The sequence below is a fragment of the Pristiophorus japonicus genome, chromosome 12 (genome assembly GCF_044704955.1).
Source record: "Pristiophorus japonicus isolate sPriJap1 chromosome 12, sPriJap1.hap1, whole genome shotgun sequence".
Lineage (NCBI taxonomy): Eukaryota > Metazoa > Chordata > Chondrichthyes > Pristiophoridae > Pristiophorus > Pristiophorus japonicus.
In genome coordinates, this window is record NC_091988.1 from 107,866,479 (window position 1) to 107,884,796 (window position 18,318).

The 18,318-nt window shown below is 52.7% G+C and overlaps 1 protein-coding gene across 1 annotated transcript in view; it reads left to right on the forward strand.

The window, feature by feature from the left end:
* LOC139276832 (nuclear receptor subfamily 2 group C member 2-like) overlaps positions 1-18,318 on the forward strand; it is a 150,391-nt gene that overhangs the window by 101,775 nt on the left and 30,298 nt on the right. The window contains exons 6-7 of the mRNA XM_070894831.1: positions 860-999; positions 9,542-9,643. Coding sequence (XP_070750932.1) covers positions 860-999; positions 9,542-9,643 — 242 coding nt within the window. The remainder of the gene's footprint in view (positions 1-859; positions 1,000-9,541; positions 9,644-18,318) is intronic.

Sequence of the window (18,318 nt, forward strand, 5' to 3'; positions counted from 1 at the left end):
CAGAGATCAATAGATTTTTGGATATTAAGAGAATCGAGGGATATGGGGAAAGTGCAGGAAAGTGGAATTGAGGTCGAAAATCAGCCATTATCTTATTGAATCGTGGAGCAGGCTCGAGGGGCCGAATGGCCGACTCCTGCTCCTAATTCTTATGAGAGGAGAGGAGGAACGTGGAATAGAATGAGAGGAGAGGAGAGGAGAAACATGTGTTTTGAATTTAATTCAACATTATTTTCTGCATATATTTTTGTGTGTCAGCCAATTGCTCAGTGGGTAGCACTCTTGCCTCTGAGTCAGAAGGTTGGGGGTTCAAGTCCCACTCCAGAGACTTGAGCACACAATTCTAGGCTGACACTCCAGCACTGCACTGTCGGAGGTGCTATCTTTCGGATGAGACACTAAACCGGGACCCTGTCTGCTCTCTGAGGTGGACGTAAAAGATGCCATGGCACTATTTCGAAGAAGAGCAGGGGAAATAACACTGGTGTCCTGGGACCAACATTAATCCCTCAGTCAACATCACTAAAAAACAGATTATCTGCTCATTATCACATTGCTATTTGTGGGAGCTTGCTGTGCGCATATTTGCTGCCCCGTTTCCCACATTGCAACAGTGACTACACTTCCACAGTACGTCATTGGCTGTAAAGTGCTTTGAGAGGCGCTATATAAATGCAAGTCTTTTTTCTCTTTATAAACCAAAGGGTGTTTTTTAGTGGAGAATATGTAATTATTACAAACGTGAATTTAAAAGAAACGAATGATTATAAAGTGGGTTTTAAAGCGCGAGGTGAAAGATGAAGGCAGCCTGTGTGAGTGAGTGGGCAGAGTTTTATTTGAACGTCTTAATGTTTTTCAGTCAGGACTGTAACACGAGCCTGGTGCGTGCCTGCTGGAATGAGCTGTTCACCCTTGCCTTGGCACAGTGTTCTCAGGTCATGAACCTCTCCACTATCCTCACTGCTATCGTAAACCACCTACAGAGCAGCCTGCAGCAAGGTGAGTGTGGGATCTGTCCGATACCAGGAGTGAGAACAGGTACAGTCCTTTCCCATGCTGCAGCGTTTAGGCAGCAATTTCAAGAGCAGTGCCCTGAGCCCCGGGTTAAAGCAAGCCTTGTATTGATCATGCTGTACACCGATGTGTATCAGTGCCCTGAGCCCTAGGTTGAACGCGGGCTGCATGGCTGACACACTGTGCTGGCCTCACTCGGGGAAGATGGTGCGAAGTGGATCCAGGGCCAGGAGAAGCCCAGGTACATGCAAACATTTCTTAAAGATGTCCTTCCAGAGCAGGAGTGCTCCCTGGGCAGTGGGTTCCCTCTCTCGACCACAATCCCCGATGATCAGGGGCCATTCCCAAAGGTCCGTGGCCTCGGCTCCCTTTGCACCCTCCCTCAGGCAGGCATCTGGCCAGGTCTGTTATTGGGGTCCAGGCCGCAGACCTCGGGCATCAGACCCAACACCCTGTTGTCACACACTCGTCTCTCATGGGCCATCCAGGGCAAAGTGGCAAGTTGGATCCAAAATTAGCTCAGAGGCAGGAAGCAAAGGGTAATGGTTGATGGGTGTTTGTGTGACTGGAAGGCTGTATCCAGTGGGGTTCCCCAGGGCTCAGTACTAGGTCCCTTGCTTTTTGTGGTATACATCAATGATCTAGACTTGAATGTCGGGGGTATGATTAAGAAGTTTACAGATGATACTAAAATAGTCTGTGTGGTTGAAAATAAAGAAGAAAGCTGTAGACTGCAGGAAGATATCAATGAACTGGTCAGGTGGGCAGAACAGTGGCAAATGGAATTCAGTCCAGAGAAGTGTGAGGTAATGCATTTGGGGAGGTCTAACCAGGCAAGGGATACACATTAACTGGTAGGACACTGAGGAGTGTAGAGGAACAAAGGGACCTTAGAGTAAATGTCTGCAGATCCCTGAATGTAGCAGGACAGGTAGATAACAACAACAACTTGTATTTATATAGCAACTTTAACGTAGTAAAATTTCCCAGGGCGCTTCACAGGAGCGTTATAAGACAAAACAATAAATTTGACACCAAGCCACATAAGAAGAAATGGAGCCAGATGACCAGAAGCTTGGTCAAAGAGGTAGGTTTAAGGAGCATCTTAAAGGAAGAAAAAGAGGCGGAGAGGTTTAGGGAGGGAGTTCCAGAGCTTGGGGCCCAGGCAGCTGAAGGCACGGAAACCGATGGCTGAATAGTTATAATCAGAGGTGCTCAAGAGACCAGAATTTGAGGAGCGCAGACATCGTGGGGAGTTGTGAGGCTGGAGGAGATTGCAGAGATAGGGAGGGGCGAGGCCATGGAGGGATTTATAAACAAGGATGATGATTTTAAAATAGAGGCATTGCTTAACCGGGAGCCAATGTAGGTCAGCGAGTACATGGGGTGATGGGTGAGCGAGACTTAGTGTGAGTTAGGACACGGGTCAGTGAGCACAGGGGTGATGGGTGAGCGGGACTTCGTGCGAGTTAGGACATGGGTCAGTGAGTACAGGGGTGATGGGTGAGTGGGACTTAGTGCGGGTTAGGACACGGGTCAGTGAGCACAGGGGTGATGGGTGAGCGGGACTTAGTGCGAGTTAGGACACGGGTCAGTGAGCACAGGGGTGATGGGTGAGCGGGACTTAGTGCGGGTTAGGACACGGGTCAGTGAGCACAGGGGTGATGGGTGAGCGGGACTTAGTGCAAGTTAGGACATGGGTCAGTGAACACAGGGGTGATGGGTGAGCGGGACTTAGTGCGGGTTAGGACACGGGTCAGTGAGCACAGGGGTGATGGGTGAGCGGGACTTAGTGCAAGTTAGGACACGGGCAGCGAGCCCAGGGGTGATGGGTGAGCGGGACTTAGTGCGAGTTAGGTCACGGGCTGCCGAGTTTTGGATGAGCTCACGTTTTTGTTGGGTAGAATGTGGGAGGCCAGCCAGGATTGTGTTGGAATAGTCAAGTCTAGAGGTAACGAAGGCATGGATGAGGGTTTCAGCAGCAGATGAGCTGAGGCAGGGGCGGAGATGGGCAATAGGCGTTTTTAGTAATGCCGCAGATATGTGGCTGGAATCTCATGTCAAGATCAAATATGACACCTAGGTTACGAACAGTCTTGTTCACCCTCAGATTGATGCTAGGGAGGGGGATGGAGTCGGTGGCTAGGGAATGTAGTTTGTTGTGGGGACCGAAAATAATGGCTTCGGTCTTCCCAATATTTAGTTGGAGAACATTTCTGCTCATCCAGTACTGGATGCCAGACAAGCAGTCTGACAATTTAGGGACTGTGGAGGGGTCGAGAGAAGTGGTGGTGAGGTAAAGCTGGGTGTCACCAGCGTACATGTGGAAACTGTCGCTGTGTTTTGGGATGATGTCACCGAGGGGCAACATGTAAATGAGAACTAGGAGGGGGCCAAGGATAGATCCTTGGGGGACACCAGAGATAACGATGTGGGGGGGCGGGAAGAGAAGCCATTGCCTACGATTAGATAGATAAGAATGGATCCAGGCGAGTGCAGTCCCACCCAGCTGGGTGATGGTGGAGGAGGATGGAATGGTCAACTGTGTCAAAGGCTGCAGACAGGTCCAGGGGGACGAGGAGGGATAGTTTACCACAGTCACAGTCACAAAGGATGTCATTTGTAACTTTGATGAAACACGTTTTGGTGATGTGACAGGGGCGGAAACCGGATTGGAGGGATTTCAACATGAAGCTCTGGGAAATATGGGCACGGATTTGGGAGGTGACAACACGTTCAAGTACTTTGGAGAGGAAAGGGAGTTGGGAGATGGGGCGGTAGTTTGCAAGAACGGAGGGGTCAAGGGTTGTTTTTTTGAGGAGAGGGGTGATGACGGCAGATTTGAAGGAGAGGGGGTCAGAACCTGAGGAGAGAGAACCGTTAACAATGTCAGCTAACATGGGAGCCGAAAAAGGAAGTTGGGTGATCAGCAGTTTAGTGGGAATAGGGTCAAGGGAGCAGGAAGTGAGTCTCACGGACAGGATGAGGGTGGAGAGGTCAAGAGGGGAGATCAGAGAGAAACTGGACAAAGATGTGAGGTCAGAGCTTAGGGCAGGGGGGAACCTCAGAGGAAGTTTGGCCCGGTGGGCTAGGGGAAGGAAGGGAATGGCAGAGGCAGCTGATCGGATGGTCTCAATCTGTGAGATAAAAGAAATCCATGAGGTCCTTGCACTTGTTGTTGGAGGCGAGGGTGGGGAGCGGGGTTTAAGGAGACGGTTAGCAGTAGAGAATAGTAGCCGGGGATTATCTTTGCATTCCAGAATGATCCTGGAATAGTGACAGACGAGAGTAGGACCCGATAATGCTTTATGTGGTCGAACCAGATCTGGCGGTGAATGACTAAACCAGTTGTCCGCCACATCCGTTCAAGTCTGTGCCCCTTCGACTTGAGGGAGCGAAGATGAGGGCTGTACCAGGGGGGAATAACACACCAGCAGCACCACCAACACCATCAACCTTCTCCGCAATCACCAGATGCTGCACAGGGCATTAGCACCCGACCACATTGCGGTCTGAGACAGCAGGGGTGGCCTCATCATGAACAGATTTACTTCACTTGACGCTGTACACCCTGACTGCCACATGATGCGCCAGGTTGGCACCACCCCACACCAACACCATAAAGTATCCCTGCAATGCCCAAGCCATTCCTTTCACATCATCACCATTGCGGGGGGTACTGTTATGTCTCACCATTCACTGCAACTCACTAAGACACTTCCAAAGGTGCACACAAATCTGTCCAAGAACACAAAATGCTGAAAATAAAGGTTTCAATGTTTGACACCACATTAACAGAAGCTTTACATGAACATTAGCTAAAAGACCCAAGTGGCTAACCTTGTGTGTTGTTAGTTGGTATGATTGCACAAGGATGCAAGTGAGTGTGAAGGGTGGCTAGTGAGATGGGGAACTGGTAATGTAGATAGAGAGAGAGAGGGATGGGTGGAGGTGGAGTAAGGATGTGCAGGAGTAGGGTAGGGAAGTTGGAGTCAGGATGTGCAGGAGTAGGGTAGGGAAGTTGGAGTAAGGATGTGCAGGAGTAGGGTAGGGAAGTTGGAGTAAGGATGTGCAGGAGTAGGGTAGGGAAGTTGGAGTAAGGATGTGCAGGAGTAGGGTAGGGAAGGCAGAGTGATGGGGATGCAGTGCTGATTCAGGCCTCGTAGTGTAACCTTCCAACGAGCTGTGTCACAGTTCCACAAACCTTTGGTTTGATGGGAGGTCAGGCAAATGGCACAATCCCAGCGAGGAGATGGGCGCAGTTTGGTTTGAAACTAGGGGCTTGATTTTCAGCTCGGTTGCACCTCAGTTTGCGCCCCAGAGGGGCGGTAAAGGGTGTTTCTAGACGTAACAGCGGGCGTCCAGCTTTTACCAGCTGGCCGGTAAATTCGGCTGGTACAAACATACCGCCCGCCCTCTAGATTCACTGAGATCATGATGATGTCAATCATCGTGCAATGCTCCGCTAGCGCCCCGGATGCAAAATTGGATCCTAACACCTCATTTAACACCCGCCCCAGGAAACGTCTGAAAGACCAGGCATTCCCAGGCTGTAGCAGGCGGTATTGGCAATGTGTTTAAATGGAGAGAGGAGGATACTACATCGCAGGTCACATTGACTGCAACGGTTGCGCACAGTATGCTGCGTGAAGCTCTGACTCGCAAGCGGCCGTTTTATCTCCCATTACAGGATCCTTACATCGTCAGTGAGAGAATTTAATGGGGGCATTACCAGTTTGCCAGCGTATAATGCTGCATGCTATTGCCAGGTGGCGTCAAGCTAAAAGAAGGGCCGCTGGCCATGTCAGGCCACGGATGAGGAGAGGCCGAAGACGTCTGGGAAGGAGGGCTTACCCCCAGGGGTTTACAGGCACCAACACTCATACCTCCAGCTCCCTGAGGAGCAGTGAGTGAGAAGGCTGTGCTTCCGAAAGGAAGTGCTGACAGAGATATACAATCTCCTACAGGAAGGCACAGAGCCTTCCAGCTGCCCGTCACAGAGAAGGTCACTGTGGCACTGGCCTTCTATGCCTCCGGCTCCTTCCAGGCAGCAGCATGGGACATGTGCAGCATCTCTCAATATGCTGCATATTGTTGCATTCGCTACATCACAAAGGCTCTGTATGCACGCAGAATGGACTTCGTAATGTTCCTAATGAGCGGGGAGAGCCCGAATAAGCGGGCTTGTGGGTTTGGCAGAATTGCGGGCTTCCCGAGGGGTCAAGGAGCCATTGACTGCACACGTGGCCTTGTGAGCACCATTCCACAATGCAGAGGTATTCAGAAACCGAAAGGGATACCGCTCCCTAAACACCCAGCTGGTGTGCGACCACACGCAGCACATCCACCACAGAAGTCGAGCAGTGCTACAATGAGGGACATGAAGCCACGTGCAACATCATCGAACAGACAATAGGGGAGCTCAAGCAGCGATTCTGATGTCTTGACCGCTCTGGAGGCATCCTTCAATACTCCCCACAATAGGTCTCTGAGTTCATTGTAGTGTGCTGCATGCTACACAGCTTGGCCATCATGAGAGGCCAGGCGTTGCCAGTGGGGATTGCAGGCCCACCTCAGGAGGAGGAGGACGAGGAAGAGGAGCCTGGCGAGGCCCCGATTGGACAGCGCCCCCATCCACGGGGGAGACAGCGTGGAGAGGCTATCTGAGCAAGAGCATACGGCACCAGCTCATAATGGATCGGTTTGGGTGAATGGAGGAAGCTGAGGGATGCAGCTCATACTGGCCACGCTATGTGCCACAATAAAGACACATCTACGGTGAACTTTGAAATGGTACAGACGACACCAACAGCAAAGGTTCAAAGTGACATTTTTATCCAAAAAAAACAAATCACTACCCCCCCAACAAAACCAAACTATTCAATAAACCAGCAAAACCAAACGAGTTAATTAACGCGTTCTGCTGCAAGTAACTGAAGAACAAGTACATTATTAAAAAACAACTATTTTACATCCGTACTTAGAATACATTGGCATCTTGCACATGGTTGTCCCACCCCTTAATGGGACTTGCCCTGAGCTTTCTCCCCCCTTCCCCATTCCCTTCATCCCCCTCCCACGCCTGCTGCTCCTCCTCAATGAGGCTTCAGTGCCTACAGCAAGGCTGCTTGAGGGCTGCTGTGTTGGTGGGCCAGACAGTGCAGACGGCCCAGGAGGACACTCTGGAACGCCCGGCTACGGACTGCTGTGCCTGACCATCGGCGGGAGCCGTCTCTGATGGCTCGGGTGTGGGCCGCGTAAGGTGCATGGTGGGAGAGTCAGTGGTGGGAGCAGGAATGCTGTCATCCTGAGAACGACAGCACCTTCCATTTCCGAGGAACCATTGATATTCAGGCGGAGCTGGGCCTCAGCATCCGGAGCAAGATGTGTCACCACAAATTGCTGGCCTGCTTCGGCACCGTCACTTCCCGGTTGGACAGTGGGGAAGACCGAGAGGATGGCAGCAGTCAGTGAATGCATGACAGCACCAAGCTTCAGTGTAGCTTGTGGCCTGTGATGTGATCACTGCTGCCACGTCACTCATGGCATGCGCTACCCTGGCATGCCACTGTCACTGCTGGAGGCCGAGTGAGTGGGCAGGGAAGGCCCTCTGTGAGTGAGCAGGGAAGGCCCTCTGTGAGTGGGCAGGGATGGCCCTCTGTGAGTGGGCAGGGATGGCCCTCTGTGAGTGGGCAGGGATGGCCCTCTGTGAGTGGGCAGGGATGGCCCTCTGTGAGTGGGCAGGGAAGGCGATGGCCCTCTGTGAGTGGGCAGGGATGGCCCTCTGTCAATGGGCAGGGATGGCCCTCTGACAGTGACCCCTCCCTGACCCGTGGTGCCTGGCAGTGACCCCTCCCTGACCCGTGATGCCTGGCAGTGACCCCTCCCTGACCCGTGGTGCCTGGCAGTGACCCCTCCCTGACCCGTGGTGCCTGGCAGTGACCCCTCCCTGACCCGTGGTGCCTGGCAGTGACCCCTCCCTGACCCGTGATGCCTGGCAGTGACCCCTCCCTGACCCGTGGTGCCTGGCAGTGACCCCTCCCTGACCCGTGGTGCCTGGCAGTGACCCCTCCCTGACCCGTGGTGCCTGGCAGTGACCCCTCCCTGACCCGTGGTGCCTGGCAGTGACCCCTCCCTGACCTGTAGTGCCTGCCCGTGGCCTGGCTGGGGACCAGGTTGAGTGGTGTCTGTTCGAGGGAAGCAGTTTGGAGGAAGATTGCCGAGTGTCACAGTAAGGTAGCATGAACTGGGAGTCCTGGGGAGCAAGCTGTGAGTGTCGGCCCTAATAGTGCCTGTTCCGCCTGGTATTCACTGCCGACACTCTGGATCCTCTGGATCCTCTGCATCGCAGGGGACGGACGGACAGACGGGGTGGGTGGGGGGTCAAAGGAAGACCCCACAGGTACACAAGGCCCAGAGTCAGTTATAATCCCCTGACAAAAGACCGCCTACTTCCACCTTTAATATCAACACTTCTCATATTTATATAGCATTAATGCAGTCAAATGTCCGAAGGCACTACATGAGGGCGTTATCAAACACCACGTCCAGAGATATTAGGACAGGTGACCAAAGGCTTGTTAAAACAGGTAGTTTTTCTAGGTGTATTAAAGGAGCAGAGAGAGTGAGGCGAAGAGGTTTAGAGAGCATTCCAGAGCTTAGGGCCTAGGCTGCGGAAAGCACAGCCCCTGACGGTGCAGTGATTAGAATCAGGGATGCTCAGGGGTCCAGAATTGGAGGAGCGCGGAGATCTTGGAGGGTTGTGGGGCTCGAGGAGATTACAAAGATAGGGAGGGGCGAGACCATGGAGGAATTTGAAAACAAGAATTTTAAAAATTGAGGCGTTGCTGGACCTTGAGCCAATGTAGGTCAGCGAGCACAGGGGTTATGGGTGGGTGGTATGAGTTAGAACATGAGCTGCAGAGTTTTGGATGACCTCAAGTTTACAAAAGATGGAGGATGGGAGGCCGGCCAGGAGAGCATTGGAATATTCAAGTCTAGAGGTAACAAAGACATGGATGAGGGTTTCATCAGCAGAAGAGTTGAGGTAGGGGCGGACACAGAGACGCCTTTCCCCGAGCCCTCTCCACCTCTCTTTCCTCTTTGAAGGCGTGCCCGAAAACAAGCTTTTAGTCACCTGAACTATTACCTCCTTCTTTAGCTCAATGCCCATTTCTGTCTGATAATGCTCCTCTGTCGTGTCGTGGGATGTTTCACTCTGTTAAAGGCAGTGTACAATGTAATGTTAAAGGAAAGTCTGGCTGCACTGGGCACCTTAGCCCTCCCCACTGGCAGGCCCCAGGCCTCAGGCACCAAGAGGACGGAGCAGCCCATGGGGCAATGCCAGTATTGCAGTCCTGTCCGACGGAGGCAGAGGGGAATTGGACAATGATTTTTGTCCAATGCTTGTGCTGTTTCCGCCCGGGTGCTCCTGATCTCCCGATCTCCCAGCCAGTCTCCCGCCAGCCATGTACCTGAAGCAGGTGCCTTGTTGTTTCCACTGACTGTGATTTTGTACAAACTGCAGGTTACCCAAGTGCAGAGCCTGGTTCCCCAGACGGAGTTGTGACCTCGTTGGAGGAGCCCAATGAGAGGAGGCAGCAGGAGCGACGGTCAGGGGCTGCAGCAGGTACTTGACATCCAGCACGGCCTCTCCATCTCACCAACTCCCCATACCCCACACCCCACACCCCACCCCCAATCCCATCTCTCCCCACACCGCGATCCCATCTCTCCCGACACTGCGATCCCATCTCCCCATCTCTCCCCACACTGCGATCCCATCTCTCCCCACACTGCGATCCCATCTCCCCATCTCTCCCCACACTGCGATCCCATCTCCCCATCTCTCCCCACACTGCGATCCCATCTCCCCATCTCTCCCCACACTGCGATCCCATCTCCCCATCTCTCCCCACACCGTGATCCCATCTCCCCATCTCTCCCCACACCGTGATCCCATCTCCCCATCTCTCCCCACACCACAATCCCATCTCCCCATCTCTCCCCACACTGCGATCCCATCTCCCCATCTCTCCCCACACTGCGATCCCATCTCCCCATCTCTCCCCACACTGCGATCCCATCTCCCCATCTCTCCCCACACCGTGATCCCATCTCCCCATCTCTCCCCACACCGCGATCCCATCTCCCCATCTCTCCCCACACTGCGATCCCATCTCCCCATCTCTCCCCACACCGTGATCCCATCTCCCCATCTCTCCCCACACCGCGATCCCATCTCTCCCCACACTGCGATCCCATCTCTCTCCACACCGCGATCCCATCTCTCCCCACACTGCGATTCCATCTCTCCCCACACCGTGATCCCATCTCCCATCTCTCCCCATACTGCGATCCCATCTCTCCCCACACTGCGATCCCATCTCTCCCCACACTGCGATCCCATCTCTCCCCACACTGCGATCCCATCTCTCCCCACACTGCGATCCCATCTCTCCCCACACTGCGATCCCATCTCTCCCCACACTGCGATCCCATCTCTCCCCACACTGCGATCCCATCTCTCCCCACACTGCGATCCCATCTCCCCATCTCTCCCCACACTGTGATCCCATCTCCCCATCTCTCCCCACACCGCGATCCCATCTCTCCCCACACTGCGATCCCATCTTCCCAACTCTCCCCACACCGTGATCCCATCTCTCCCCACACTGCGATCCGATCTCCCCATCTCTCCCCACACCGTGATCCCATCTCCCCATCTCTCCCCATACCGCGATCCCATCTCCCCATCTCTCCCCACACCGTGATCCCATCTCCCCATCTCTCCCCACACCACGATCCCATCTCCCCATCTCTCCCCACACCACAATCCCATCTCCCCCTGCACTGCGATCCCATCTCTCCCCACACTGCGATCCCATCTCCCCATCTCTCCCCACACTGCGATCCCATCTCCCCATCTCTCCCCACACTGCGATCCCATCTCTCCCCAACCGTGTTCCATCTCCCCATCTCTCCCCACACCACGATCCCATCTCTCCCTACACTGCGATCCCATCTCTCCCCACACTGCGATCCCCTCTCCCCACACTGCGATCCCATCTCCCCATCTCTCCCCACACTGCGATCCCATCTCCCCATCTCTCCCCACATTGCGATCCCATCTCCCCATCTCTCCCCACACTGCGATCCCATCTCCCCATCTCTCCCCACACTGCGATCCCATCTCTCCCCACACTGCGATCCCATCTCTCCCCACACTGCGATCCCATCTCTCCCCACACTGCGATCCCATCTCTCCCACACTGCGATCCCATCTCTCCCCACACTGCGATCCCATCTCTCCCCACACTGCGAATCCATCTCTCCCCACACCGCGATCCTAATTCAGTCGTCTCCAAGTTTTCTTTATTTTTTGACTACACTCATTTATTAGAAGAGCAGGGGGTGGGAATTGGGTGCCGTTGTGTTTGAGACGGTGACATGGGCTGAGCGCTGATTTTAACGCCAGGCGGTAGGTGCTGCCTCAAATGGCAACATTCAGTATTATTGGCCAAAGGTCAGAGAGCAGCGATAAACATCACTCCCCCTCGGGCACTAACGGAGCGGGAGCTCAGGAGGCTTCCGGCGGGTGAGTTAATAAAAGGAAAACCAGTAATACCTCAATGCTAAAAATAACCATAACCTCTGACCTTGCTCCCTGGGCGCCCCCGCCCCGGGACCCCCCCCCCCCCCCCCCCGATGTCCCACCTCGGGACCCCCCCGATGTCCCACCTCGGGACCCCCCCGATGTCCCACCCCGGGACCCCCGATGTCCCCCCCGGGACCCCCCCCCCCAGGAACCCCCGATGTCCCCCCCCAGGACCCCCGATGTCCCACCCCGGGACCCCCCGATGTCCCACCCCGGGACCCCCGATGTCCCCCCCCGATGCCCCACCCCAGGACTCCCGATGCCCCACCCCAGGACTCCCGATGCCCACCACCTTCCCCAGGCTGTACAGACACTGGCCGGTAAGGACATGGCACTCACCAAATCTCACAGCCACGGTGGCACGGGGGCGCTGCACGCGCGATGACATCACCATGTGGGCGTTCCGAGCGCGCAGCGGTACGACTTGGCCCCACCCCCACCGCCCAGGACCCCGGTCACCGATGACGGTAAGCAGTGAGTCGCCCGTGAGCCGCCACTCTCCGGCGGGAACAAGTGGCGTTAGGAAACAAACTTTGACCCCTAATGTAGGAGCTGCTTGTCATGGGACACTGATCATTCACTTCAGGAAATCCTGCAGACACAGAATACAAAGGGTTGAGGCCTGGAGTAAAAGTAGAATACCGAGATAAACCCGAGTTACATTACAGGCGAGCGGCAACAGCTTATTGCCCCAGCACAGCAATTTTAGCGCCGCTTACCAAATTGATGATGGTTTTATGGGTGGCGCTAACACTGAGTACCTGGTCCTGGATCGCCACTGAGACAATCACTGAGCTAACTTCAGTTAGTTCGCCCGCTCGTACGGCCTGGCGCTAATCACACCACGGAACGCTGGCACTCTGACCTCTGAACCCTCTCCAAGGGCGCTATTCCAATGGATTTGTGAACCTTCACCCAAACGTGATGAGAACGCTGAGATTATTGCCCTCAGTGTGCACCGTGGCTTTCAGCGCTCTCCCACCCCCGAGGGAGCTAAAAATCGCCCGGCGCTAAACTTACCGCCCAGTCGATGTTAGCGCCTCAAAACAGGCTGTCATCAATTTTCCCCCGTACTGTTTACCAGCCTTATCAGGAGGTGCTTCCTTTAATGTCCTGTGAACCTGTCTCCCCAAATCCCTCTGCTCTCCCCCAGCCCCCAGCCCCGTCCCATTCACTGTATCATTACCTCACCCTTCCCGACGTTGAATCCCACCTCTCACCTTTTACCCAATCCCCCATCTTACCAACATCCCTTTGCAACTACCTTTGGTCTTCAAAAGAATGAACTATTTTTCATATTTTGGTATTGCCTGCAAATTTCCACAGCACTCTAGCCCTATATCCATATCATTGATACACACACTGAACACAGGTGGCCCCAGAGCTGAACTGTGGGACACCATTACCCACTTCGAACCAAACTGCTCTTAACACCTTATCTCTGCTTTCTCCGTTCGAACGATTTGAATGCAGTTTGCTCTCCTCCCCCTAACTCCATACCCTTAATCTTCTCCAGTAATCTCCCATGTGGTACCTGGTCAAAGGCTTTCCTAAAGTCCGCATACACCACGCCCACGGCATTCCCCATCACCTGTGCCTGTTATCGCCCCAAAGAATTCCGTGAGGTTTGTCAAGCACGATCTCCCCTTTTGAAATGTGGCATTCGCCTTTATTCTCATGTTCTTACACCAAACCAATCCTTGCAATGACCTCCTGCAGCCAACACCCCTCCCTGACCCGTGAGTATATGTCCACCTTTCCCTGACCCGTCAGTATATGTACACTCCTCCTTGACCCGTGAGTATATGTACACCTCTCCCTGACCCGTCAGTATATGTACACTCCTCCCTGACCCGTGAGTATATGTACACCTCTCCCTGACCCGTCAGTATATGTACACCCCTCCCTGACCCGTGAGTATATGTACACCTCTCTCTGACCCGTCAGTATATGTACACTCCTCCCTGACCCGTCAGTATATGTACACCCCTCCCTGACCCGTCAGTATATATACACCCCTCCCTGACCCGTGAGTATATGTACACCTCTCTCTGACCCGTCAGTATATGTACACACCTCCCTGACCCGTCAGTATATGTACACCACTCCCTGACCCGTGGATATATGTACACTCCTCCCTGATCTGTCAGTATATGTACACTCCTCCCTGACCCGTGAGTATATGTGCACTCCTCCCTGACCCGTGAGTATATGTACACTCCTCCCTGACCCGTCAGTATATGTACACCCCTCCCTGACCCTCAGTATATGTACACCCTCCCTGACCCGTGAGTATATGTACACCTCTCTCTGACCCGTCAGTATATGTACACTCCTCCCTGACCCGTCAGTATATGTACACCCCTCCCTGACCCGTCAGTATATATACACCCCTCCCTGACCCGTGAGTATATGTACACCTCTCTCTGACCCGTCAGTATATGTACACACCTCCCTGACCCGTCAGTATATGTACACCACTCCCTGACCCGTGGGTATATGTACACTCCTCCCTGATCTGTCAGTATATGTACACTCCTCCCTGACCCGTGAGTATATGTGCACTCCTCCCTGACCCGTGAGTATATGTACACTCCTCCCTGACCCGTCAGTATATGTACACCCCTCCCTGACCCTCAGTATATGTACACCCTTCCCTGACCCGTGAGTATATGTACACCCTTCCCTGACCCGTGAGTATATGTACACTCCTCCCTGACCCGTCAGTATATGTACACTCCTCCCTGACCCGTCAGCATATGTACACTCCTCCCTGACCCGTGAGTATATGTACATCCTCCCTGACCCGTGAGTATATGTACACCCTTCCCTGACCCGTCAGTATATGTACACCCCTCCCTGACCCGTGGGTATATGTACACTCCTCCCTGACCCGTCAGCATATGTACATTCCTCCCTGACCCGTGAGTATATGTACACTCCTCCCTGACCCCGTGAGTATATGTACACTCCTCCCTGACCCGTCAGTATATGTACACCCCTCCCTGACCCTCAGTATATGTACACCCTTCCCTGACCCGTCAGTATATGTACACTCCTCCCTGACCCGTCAGTATATGTACACTCCTCCCTGACCCGTCAGTATATGTACACCCCTCCCTGACCCTCAGTATATGTACACCCTTCCCTGACCCGTGAGTATATGTACACTCCTCCCTGACCCGTCAGCATATCTACACTCCTCCCTGACCCGTGAGTATATGTACACCTCTCCCTGACCCATCAGTATATTTACACCCCTCCCTGACCCGTGAGTATATGTACACTCCTCCCTGACCCGTCAGTATATGTACACTCCTCCCACCCGTCAATATATATACACACCTCCCTGACCCTCAGTATATGTACACTCCTCCCTGACCCGTCAGTATATGTACACTCCTCCCTGACCCGTCAATATATATACACACCTCCCTGACCCTCAGTATATGTACACTCCTCCCTGACCCTCAGTATATATACACTCCTCCCTGACCTATGAGTGTATGTACACTCCTCCCTGACCCGTCAATATATATACACACCTCCCTGACCCTCAGTATATGTACACTCCTCCCTGACCCTCAGTATATGTACACTCCTCCCTGACCCTCAGTATATGTACACTCCTCCCTGACCCGTCAATATATATACACACCTCCCTGACCCTCAGTATATGTACATCCTCCCTGACCCGTGGGTATATGTACACTCCTCCCTGACCCGTCAGCATATGTACATTCCTCCCTGACCCATGAGTATATGTACACTCCTCCCTGACCCGTGAGTATATGTACACTCCTCCCTGACCCGTGAGTATATGTACACTCCTCCCTGACCCGTCAGCATATCTACACTCCTCCCTGACCCGTGAGTATATGTACACCTCTCCCTGACCCATCAGTATATTTACACCCCTCCCTGACCCGTCAGTATATGTACACTCCTCCCACCCGTCAATATATATACACACCTCCCTGACCCTCAGTATATGTACACTCCTCCCTGACCCGTCAGTATATGTACACTCCTCCCTGACCCGTCAATATATATACACACCTCCCTGACCCTCAGTATATGTACACTCCTCCCTGACCCTCAGTATATATACACTCCTCCCTGACCCATGAGTGTATGTACACTCCTCCCTGACCCGTCAATATATATACACACCTCCCTGACCCTCAGTATATGTACACTCCTCCCTGACCCTCAGTATATGTACACACCTCCCTGACCCTCAGTATATGTACACTCCTCCCTGACCCGTCAATATATATACACACCTCCCTGACCCTCAGTATATGTACATCCTCCCTGACCCGTGGGTATATGTACACTCCTCCCTGACCCGTCAGCATATGTACATTCCTCCCTGACCCATGAGTATATGTACACTCCTCCCTGACCCGTGAGTATATGTACACTCCTCCCTGACCCGTCAGTATATGTACACTCCTCCCTGACCCGTGAGTATATGTACACCCCTCCCTGACCCATCAGTATATGTACACCCGTCCCTGACCCATGAGTATATGTACACTCCTCCCTGACCCGTCAGTATATGTACACCCCTCCGCTCCCTGACCCGTCAGTATATTTACACCCCTCCCTGACCCGTGAGTATATGTACACCCTTCCCTGACCCGTCAGTATATGTACACCCCTCCCTGACCCGTGAGTATATAAACACCCTTCCCTGACCCGTCAGTATATGTACACCCCTCCCTGACCCGTGAGTATATGTACACCCTTCCCTGACCCGTCAGTATATGTACACCCCTCCCTGACCCGTGAGTATATGCACACCCTTCCCTGACCCGTCAGTATATGTACACCCCTCCGCTCCCTGGCCTGTCAGTATGTGTACACTCCTCCCTGACCCATCAGTATATGTACGTTGCATTGTTTTGGCAAAAGTTTAGAGCAACACAACTTATTTCCACTTTGACACGGTTCCTTAATCAACACATATTCGATTGTCACATCTATCTCCCCATCCGGTTACTGCCACCGCTAAACTCTGGTGCATTGGTCCGCTCCATTGTCATGGTGGCCTCCTGGCTTGTTCCCTCCCGCGGGTGGCCTTTCACCTTACAGATGACAATTCACCCTGGTCGCTCACTGCCGATATCCCAAATCATTCTGCGTTCCGAATGACGGGCGAGGTTTACAGGAGCCACGCTTTGTCAGATGGGCAAATACTCTGTGAGGGAACTGCACAGAAATGAACTGTCAGGGTATATGGTGACCTTCCCTGTAACAGTCTGGACAGCTGCGACTACAGCAATAACCAGCCTTTTCAACAGAGTGCTGAGGCAGGCATTTAATGAGGGCACGTGCAGTAGCCTCTGGAATCCAGAGTGCCTGTATAGTATCGTCTCTGTTCATAGAAACTAGAACCGTTCATATATACACAGCGGTGGAGCCCAATAGTGCAACAGTCTTTGTTAGTAAAAACAAACGTAGGTCCCCTGCTGTCAGAATCAGGGGAAGTCATAACGGCGAACAAAGAAATGGCGGACCAATTAAACAAGTACTTTGGTTCGGTATTCACTAAGGAGGACATTAACAACCTTCCGGATATAAGAGGGGTCAGAGGTTCTAGTAAGGAGGAGGAACTGAGGGAAATCCTTATTAGTCGGGAAATTGTGTTGGGGAAATTAATGGGATTGAAGGCCGATAAATCCCCAGGGCCTGATGGACTGCATCCCAGAGTACTTAAGTAGGTGGACTTGGAAATAGCGGATGCATTGACAGTCATTTTCCAACATTCCATTGACTCTGGATCAGTTCCTATCGAGTGGAGGGTAGCCAATGTAACCCCACTTTTTAAAAAAGGAGGGAGAGAGAAAACAGGGAATTATAGACCGGTCAGCCTGACATCGGTAGTGGGTAAGATAATGGAATCAATTATTAAGGATGTCATAGCAGCGCATTTGGAAAGAGGTGACATGATAGGTCCAAGTCAGCATGGATTTGTGAAAGGGAAATCATGCTTGACAGATCTTCTAGAATTTTTTGAGGATGTTTCCAGTAGAGTGGACAAGGGAGAACCAGTTGATGTGGTATATTTGGACTTTCAGAAGGCTTTCGACAAGGTCCCACACAAAAGATTAATGTGCAAAGTTAAAGCACATGGGATTGGGGGTAGTGTGCTGACATGGATTGAGAACTGGTTGTCAGACAGGAAGCAAAGAGTAGGAGTAAATGGGTACTTTTCAGAATGGCAGGCAGTGACAAGTGAGGTACCGCAAGGTTCTGTGCTGGGGCCCCAGCTGTTTACACTGTACATGAATGATTTAGACGAGGGGATTAAATGTAGTATCTCCAAATTTGCGGATGACACTAAATTAGGTGGCAGTGTGAGCTGCGAGAAGGATGCTATGAGGCTGCAGAGCGACTTGGATAGGTTAGGTGAGTGGGCAAATGCATGGCAGATGAAGTATAATGTGGATAAATGTGAGGTTATCCACTTTGGTGGTAAAAACAGAGAGACAGACTATTATCTGAATGGTGACAGATTAGGAAAAGGGGAGGTGCAACGAGACCTGGCTGTCATGGTACATCAGTCATTGAAGGTTGGCATGCAAGTACAGCAGGCGGTTAAGAAAGCAAATGGCATGTTGGCCTTCATAGCGAGGGGA